The sequence below is a fragment of the Rhinoderma darwinii genome, chromosome 3 (genome assembly GCF_050947455.1).
Source record: "Rhinoderma darwinii isolate aRhiDar2 chromosome 3, aRhiDar2.hap1, whole genome shotgun sequence".
Classification (NCBI taxonomy): domain Eukaryota; kingdom Metazoa; phylum Chordata; class Amphibia; order Anura; family Rhinodermatidae; genus Rhinoderma; species Rhinoderma darwinii.
The window spans coordinates 429,035,484-429,044,545 of NC_134689.1; the positions used below are offsets into that span (position 1 = coordinate 429,035,484).

Genomic DNA, 9,062 nt, shown 5'->3' on the forward strand with positions numbered 1-9,062 from the left:
CACCCTCAGAGTTAGCGAAATCATGTTGGGACATGAAATTCAATCCCTGCAAGGAGAACACCCCTATTTTGGTCCCCTTGATCAAAAGATTTTTTTTCCGGTGGTGTTTGGATATAATAACTCTGGACCAAGTGATCTTTAAGATTTTTTGCACATCTATATTTTTACAGAGGGGAATTGCGGTAGAATTTTATTTACTTCTGGATCGACATTTAGTATGGGCCAATATCGCATTATCTGATTTTTCATCTCCTCCCATCTTGAATCATACGGTGTAATGAATCTCACCTGATTTGTTTTAGTTGTTTTCAAGGCTGGTTGTAGTAACATACTTCTCTTGGTTTCTTGTGCTGTATCCACGATCATTGAATCTACTTTCAAGTTCTTTTGCTTATTTTTGGAAGTCTTCCTTTGTTGAGCAAGTGCGTTTCAACCTAAGGAACTGGCCTGTTGATATAGCAAAAATTGTTTGTTTAGGATGCGCAGATGTCGCATGTAAAAAAGAGTTTACCGCAGTTTGTTTCCTGAATAGATTAGTCTGAATGTATCCATTAGCATCACATTTTTTCAAAATATCCAGAAATTCTATTTGTTTCTTACCAAATTTCTATGTCAATCTGATGTTCCGATCATTCCGGTTTAAGTTAGACATGAATTGCTCCAATTGTAGAGGTGTCCCCGGCCAGTTCATGAAGATATCGTCAATGAAGTGGGCCCAGAAAATGACCCAGTCAATTGACATTCCATGATCTGACAGGAACAGGTTTGCATATGAAGGTGAACATGCAGCCCCCATCGCAGGACCATGGAGCTGCAAAAAAAGGACGCGTTGAAAGGGAAAAAAAAAATTAGGACGAATTGTAGTAAGGTAGTAAGTAACTGGGCAAGATTCTCCTCCAAATTACTCATTCCTAATAAATATGCCGTAGCTTGTATCCCATCACTGTGTCTAATGCTGGTGTATAGCGATTCAGCATCGCATGTGACTAAACACATGTCAGGTTTTAAATGATGCTCTCTAGTTTTTGTAGCAGATCTGCTGAGTCTCTATTGTATGGTGGATAACATTCTACTACGGGGTTTCAGATGGTAATCTATAAATTTGCTAATATTTTCAGTGAAAATAAATAATCGGTCTGCCAGGTGGATTCTTGATGTTTTTGTGTATTTTCGGTAATAAATATAACGTCGCTATTACAGGTACTGGTAAGATTAATGCGTCATATACATTTTTAGTCATTGCTCCGTCTTCCATCTCCTGTTTTAAAATGTTAACTAGTTGTTCTCTGTAACAAAGAATTGGATCAAATAGCATCTTATAACATTTTATTTCTCTTAATTAACGATTTGCTTCTTTTTTATACATGGTCCGGGGCCACATGACAATATCCCCCCTCCCCTTATCTGCCATTTTGTATAGAACGTCATTTAAGGTTTGAACTGCAGCACGTCAGGACTAATTCCTTCCCTATCCTGATCGTTGATACTGATTATTTAATGCCCCAGCAATCCTCTAAGCAATGGGGCACCTCACCCAGCTGCACTCATTTTTTTTTATACCATGACGACACTGTTTTTCTACCAGTGTATTATGTATGTGTCACAGATGAAAAAAAAGGAAAGATGTGTATACAGATCAGCAAATAGCACTTTTTTGGCAGTATGCTTTGTCAGTGTAATTGATAAATAAACAAAAGTCTGGAATATTGCATGAACAGAATATTAACATTGTAATAATTGTTTACTTGGCTGTAAGACCAGCCTGTCACTCTATGGGGAGCACTATCTACAGGGGGCACTATCTAGAGGAAGCTCTATGGGGGCACTATCTACGGGGAGCACAATATTCAGGGGGCTCTGGGGGAATTATCTACAGGGGGCTCTGAGGGGCATTATATACTGGGGGTTCTATGAGGGGAGCTATTTATAGGGGACTCTATGGTTGCACTTTTTACAGGAAGCTCTAGGAGGGACACTATATACAGGAGGCACTGCTGACAGGGGCACTATCTTTAGGGGCTCTATGGGGCATTATCTACACGGGGCACGATCTACACAGGGCTCTGAGGGGCATTATCTATGAGGGACACTATCTATAGGGGAGTCAATGAGGGGTACTATCTATATGCGATAAAGGGGACTCTATAGGGGCACTATCTACCATGGGAACTATCTACAATAGGCACAATCTACAGGGGGCCCTGAGGTGCACTATCTATAGGGGACTCGATTTTGGGAAACTACCTACAGGGGACTCTATAGGGGCACTGTGTAAAGGGGGGTTTTATGGGGGCATTAACGACAAGAATCTATATGACGGCACTATCTACAGAGGAATCTATGCAGGCAATATCTACAGGAGTTTTATGGGGGGCACTATCTACAGTGTACTCTATGGGGAGCACTATCAACAGGTTGCACTATCTAGAGGAGGCTCTATGGGGGCACTATCTACAGGGGCTCTGGGGGGCATAATCTACAAGGGGTTCTATCAGGGGCACTATCTACGGTAGATTTTATGAGGGTTCTATCTAAAGGGGGCACTATCTAGAGGTTGCTCTTTGGAGGCACTATATACAGGGGCTATAGGAGGGGCACTATCTACAGGAGGCACTATTGATAGGAGACTCTATAAGGGTACTATCTACATGGGGCTCTATCTATAGTTGGCTCTATGGAGATGCTAGCTACAGGGGGCTCTAGGAGGGGCACTATCTACAGGGAACACTATCTACAAGGATCACTATGTACAGGGGGCTCTATGGGGGCACTATCTACAGGAAACTCTATGGGGAGCACTATCTGTGGTGCATTATCTACACAGGGCTCTAAGGGACATCATCTACAGGGGTTTCTATGAGGGGCACTATCTATAGGGGACTATCTATAGGGGACTCTATGAGGGGCACTATCTACAGTCGACTATGACGGCAATTTCTATAGGGGGCACTATCTAAAGGGAAATATATGGAGGCATAATCTACAGGGGGCTCTATGGGGCTTTTCTACCAAGGGCTCTATGAAGAGCACTATCTATAAGGGACATTATTTCCAGAAGGCACTATATTTAGGAAGCTCTATGGGGGCACTTTCTTCAGGGGGCTCTATGAGGGGCACTACCTACAGGGAACTATTTAAGGGTCACTATCTCCATGGGACTTTATATGGGGCATTATCTACATGTTTGATACAATTATATTCAGGGGCACAAGGTATGGTAGTATTATATTCAGCCAAGCAGTTTATGGTACTATAATATTCTGGGGCGCAGTGTATGGTGCTATTATGTCAAGGGGCACAGTGTGTCACAACATAAGAATTATATCTTTGTTTATAAGTACAGACATGTTGGAAAAGTGAGGAGCCGAAGAGGCAAATTGTACAGAAATAGGCAGTGGCCAGGAGAACTCCTCCATAAGGTCTGGACCGGATGGTCACTGGATTTATAAAGGTGCTGTTACCTCTCCAGACTTGTTTGTTCTAGGAAATTCTTGCATTCCACAAAAAAATATTTTTGGAGTTTAGAAATAATGGACAAATGGGATTTACCGCATGGAAGGGCGGCGGGGGAGAAAGGTGTCCCAAGTTTGGGGAACAGTCCAGGGCCTATGGTCTACTTAATCTACCACAGCCAATCAATATTTTGTCTGAGAATAGGACCTTCTCCACTACAGTATTACCTGCTCCAAGATCTCAACCTGATTTGGGGTCAGTCCAGGATGGAGTACTGTTACCACAGAATGACTTGATGGGACAAGTCATAATGTTTAAGGTAGATGGTAAAACACGAGGTGTAGTGTACTTGGAATGGATGATGAGTTGCTCTATTGAGATATCTGGAAATATTAGTCAGTATCAGATTTCTTCCTGTGAGTTCCCAAAGCCAGCAATCCCCTCTGCTATTCCTGAGGCCTCCGTCTGAATATTAGATCTGTAGAAGCTACAAATGTGTCCCTATACTTGTCATTGATACTGCTTATTCCATGACCCAGCAAAACTCTCAGCGATTGGGTTTCTCATTCAGTTGCACTCATTTTTTTGGATGCCATAATGACACTGTTTTTAAGTGTAATCTGCATGTGTCACAGATGAAAAATAGTACTATTTGCTTGTATGCTTTGTCTGCGCAATTGATATATTTAAAAAAAACTGGAATATTGCATGTATAGTGTATCAGCATTATACTAATTGTTTACTTGGCAGTAAGATTAGCATGTGTCACAGATAAAAAAAAAAACCACGAAAATGGGGTTAGCAGAGAGTTCTTAAAAAAATGTCTGTGCACACTACCACTGAAAGTGCTGAGCTGCTGACAGTTAAAGAGGCTCTGTCACCAGATTTTGCAACCCCTATCTGCTATTGCAGCAGATCGGCGCTGCAATGTAGATAAGAGTAACGTTTTTATTTTTAAAAAACGAGCATTTTTGGCCAAGTTATGACCATTTTTGTATTTATGCAAATGAGGCTTGCTAAAGTCCAACTGGGCGTGTTTAAAGTAAAAGTCCAACTGGGCGTGTATTGTGTGTGTTACATCTGGGCGTGTATTATGTGTGTTACATCTGGGCGTGTTTACTTCTTTTACTAGCTGGGCGTTCTGACGAGAAGTATCATCCACTTCTCTTCAGAACGCCCAGCTTCTGGCAGTGCAGACACAGCGTGTTCTCGAAAGATCACGCTGTGTCGTCACTCACTTCCTGTCCCAGGTCCTGCATCGTGTTGGACGAGCGAGGACACATTGGCACCAGAGGCTACCGTTGATTCTGCAGCAGCATCGGCGTTTGCAGGTAAGTCGATGTAGCAACTTACCTGCAAACGCTGATGCTGCTGCAGAATCAACTGTAGCCTCTGGTGCCGGTGTCCTCGCTCGTCTGACACGATGCAGGACCTGGGGCAGGAAGTGACGTCACAGCGTGATCTCTCGAGAACACGCTGTGTGTCTGCACTGCCAGAAGCTGGGTGTTAACGAACAGAAGTGGATGATGCTGATTCGTCAGCATCATACACTCCCATTCCTAACGCCCAGCTAGTAAAAGAAGTAAAAACGCCCCGATGTACACACATAACACACACCCAGTTGTACTTTTACTGTAAACACGCCCAGTTGTACTTTAGAAAACCTCATTTGCATAAATACAAAAATGGTCATAACTTGGCCAAAAATGCTCGTTTTTTTTAAAATAAAACCGTTACTGTAATCTACATTGCAGCGCCGATCAACTGCAATAGCAGATAGGGGTTGCAAAATCTGGTGACAGAGCCTCTTTAAGCTGCATACAGGACCTTCTCCATGCTTAATATGTACATATCTCTCTCCATGGTACTACCCTGAACTATACAGTAGGAATGTGTCATGGGTAAAATTATTTTATACATCACTCGGTACTGCTCAGTAACGTGATGCATTTTACTTCTGGAAAACTTCTCAAACAGCCTGGAGTTCTTACAAGCTTTTTTTTTTGTTAATTTCTGTCTATAAATATTACTATAATTATTAATAATGTTATTATTGTCATAATAATTTTTATTATTATCATTATAATTAGTATTAGTAGTAGTATTATTATTATTAAATGTATCATTTTTTTTAATTATTATTATTATTATTATTATTATTATTATTATATTTATATGATAATAATAATAATATACATCACTAATAGCAGCATAATAAGCCTTTCCCAGTGAGCAACTTATCTATCAATTAATTATCATACAACCAGTCTCATCTGTTCACTTCATTCACTTGAGGATGATTATTAGTTCGGATCCTGTGGGAATCTTCTATGTTCCATTCACGCTATAAAATACATCAACATCTGTGAAATGTTACAATTTGCAAGAGAGGAACCGTTGTTTCTATCCAGATCTCTTGTGAGCCACCTCTACGGGGAACTACCTGTAAGTAGAACAAAAAAACTTATATCATTCTGGATTTGATTATTTTTAGGTCTTTTTTAAGTACACTGTATGGCTGAAAGTATGTTGACACTTGAAAACAATAATTTGGAGGGGTTTCCACATACTTTTGGCATATAGTGAACATATATGCTCAAATTTTCTCATTTTATACAGTAGGAACAAAAAAAGAAAAAAAACTTGGATATTCATCTACATATAAATAATGTGTGAGGACAATCAGACACAAGTCACACAGATTTGTCTCCTTGGATTTCGAGGTTTATACAAAAATAAAACTCTTCTATTCATTGTCTTTATCCTGACTTACGTGTTTATACTGAGCGGAAACCTTCTGATTATCCTATTAGTGACCACTATTGACCACCTCAAAATCCCAATGTTCTTCTTTGTGAAACACTTGTCCACAGCTGACGTCTTACTAACCACCAGCGTTGTTCCTATGATGTTGGACATGATATTTGTTGAGGAGGGCATTGTGTCTTTTTGGGGCTGTATAACACAGTTGTATTGCTTTGGTATATTTGGATCTGTACAATGTTTCCTCATTGCCGTCATGTCCTTTGATAGATATTTGCCCATTTGCCATCCATTACGTTATTCTTCACTGATGGGTCCAGATCTTTGTCTCCGGCTGGTTATTGCCTCGTGGCTTTTAGTCAGTGTTTTAATATCAAGTGAGATCTTTGTTGTTCTCCAATTTAACTTCTGTGGCATTAATTACATTGACCACTTCTTCTGTGACTTTGGTCCCATAGTTGAATTATCCACTTCAGACACTTCCATTTTTGTGTTGACTGATTTTGTTATTTCCCTCTTTATGATATTTTTCCCATTTGCTTTTATCATTATGACGTACTTCTGTATTTTCTTCACCATTGTTAAAATGTCTTCAACTTATAGAAAAAAAAAAGCCTACTCCACCTGTAGCTCCCACTTGACCATCGTCTGTGCAATTTATGGAACCCTAATCACAGTTTACCTGACTCCATCAGATAAGAGTTCATCCAATACCAACAAATACAGGTCCCTGTTATACATTGTGGTGACCCCCTTGATGAATCCCATTATATACAGTCTGAGGAACAATGAGATCAAACATGCTGTGATAAAAATTATGAGTCGTGTCTTTAGAAATTGATGGAAAATATTAAATATTTAATCCAAAATCTGTATGATATGACGGCTTCACTGAATTGTGACTCAGTACTTAGTACCACAGAGCCGACTACAATAGAACAATGACTTTATGCTGCAGGACAGTTAAGAATATAGAAGCCTCTAGAACGATCCTTTGACTTTCCTGGAATGTTGATCCCATAATGCTCTCTGATTATATATAGCAATATTTCACATTGGAAGACGTCTTTGGTACTTTGGGAATATTTGGGTATATTTTATGGTATATCACTGCTTAAGTCCATAGCCATATTGTCTGCATTCACTGTGCCATCTGTCTCATAAACTGATCTACTGCAGTCTTGAATTTATATTGGAAATTCAATAATACAATTCCTTAAAGTTAAATATTAATATGTGTTTCCCATTGCTTGTATGCCGTCATCACACTCCGAGGGGCATAACTATAGGGTGGTATAAACTGCAATTAAAGCCATGCCCTGGAGGCCTCAAAGGTCACTCTGACCTATATATAGTTTTCTTATATATTGTACCAGCATTGTCCATTAGCGCCCACAATCTCTGTGCATGAAACTGTATTAACTGTTTTAGCAACAGCAAAAAATATAAATGTAAAAAACATATATATACATATATATACAGATCAAGAGCAAGTAAACACAGCACTCCACAAATCCAGAAAATCAGGCCATGTGCTTGTCACCAGGGGATGAATCAATTCCCCTTCTTTTTAACCCCTTCGCGCTAAGCGACGTAATATTCCGTCGCACTAACCAATAAGTTCGCGCTCAGCGACGGAATATTATGTCACTGGAGTAACGGCCATTTCGGCCGTCCTCCCGACACATTCACGAGGTGTGACAGCTGCTGTCTCGTACAGCAGCTGCCGCAGCTCCTACAGTGGGGACCGATCGCTGTGTCCCCGCTGATTAACCTCTTAAAAGCCGTGTTCAATAGTGATCACGGCTTTTTAGGGGTTAAGCTACAATCGCCAGCCTGCTACGCGATAGCGGCTGGCGATGGTGACTATGGCAACCGGACACCAAACGAAGTCAGGACCCACTATGCTTGCTGTCAGTGAGTAGCTGACAGCTCTAATACACTGCACTACACATGTAGTGCAGTGTATTAGAATAGCGATCAGGGCCTCTTGCCCTCAAGTCCCCTAGTGGGACAAAGTAATAAAGTAAAAAAAAAAGTTTAAAAAAGATGTGTAAAAATAAGAAAATAAAAGTTTTAAAAGTAATAAAAGTAAAAATCCCCCTTTTTCCCTTATTAGTCCTTTATTATTAATAAAAATATATAAACAAACAAATAAACTATACATAATTGGTATCGCTGCGTCCGTAACGGCCTGAACTACAAAATTATTTTGTTATTTATCCCGCACGGTGAACGCCGTAAAAGAAAATAATAATAAACCGTACCAGAATCACAATTGTTTGGTCACTTCACCTCCCAAAAAATGGAATAAAAAGAGATCAAAAAGTCGCATGTACCTAAAAATGGTCCTGATCGAAACTACAGTTCATTACGCAAAAAATAAGTCCTCGCACGGCTTTATTGATGAAAAAATAAAAAAGTTATAGCTCTAAGAATAAGGTAACACAAAAAGTAAATTATTTTTTACAAAAAATATTTTATTGTGCAAACGCCATAAGACATAAAAAAACTATAAACATCTGGTATCGCCGTAATCATATCGCCGCGCAGAATAAAGTGAATGTGTCATTTATAGCGCACGGTGAACGCTGTAAAAAAATAGATTAAAAAAACAATAGTAGAATTGCTGTTTATTAGTCACCACGCCACCTAAAAATAGAATAAAAACTGATCAAAAAGCCGCATGCACCCCAAGAAAACTACAATGAATTCCTCAAGGGGTCTAGTTTCCAAATTGGGGTCACTTTTGGGGGGTTTCCAATGTTTTGGCACCACAAGACCTCTTCAAACCGGACATGGTGCCTAATAAAAAAAGAGGGCTCAAAATCCGCTAGGTGCTCCTT

General features: G+C 39.8%; 1 protein-coding gene across 1 annotated transcript; it reads left to right on the top strand.

The window, feature by feature from the left end:
* Positions 1-6,121: 6,121 nt before the first annotated feature.
* Positions 6,122-7,057, top strand: LOC142750754 (olfactory receptor 5P81-like). The gene has a single exon (XM_075859732.1). It carries the CDS (start codon positions 6,122-6,124, stop codon positions 7,055-7,057), a length of 936 nt encoding a protein of 311 aa, XP_075715847.1.
* The last annotated feature ends 2,005 nt before the right edge of the window (positions 7,058-9,062 follow it).

Coding starts and splice junctions, on each gene's coding strand:
- LOC142750754 (XM_075859732.1), top strand. CDS start 6,122: ATGTGTGAGGACAATCAGACACAAGTCACACAGATTTGTCTCCTTGGA.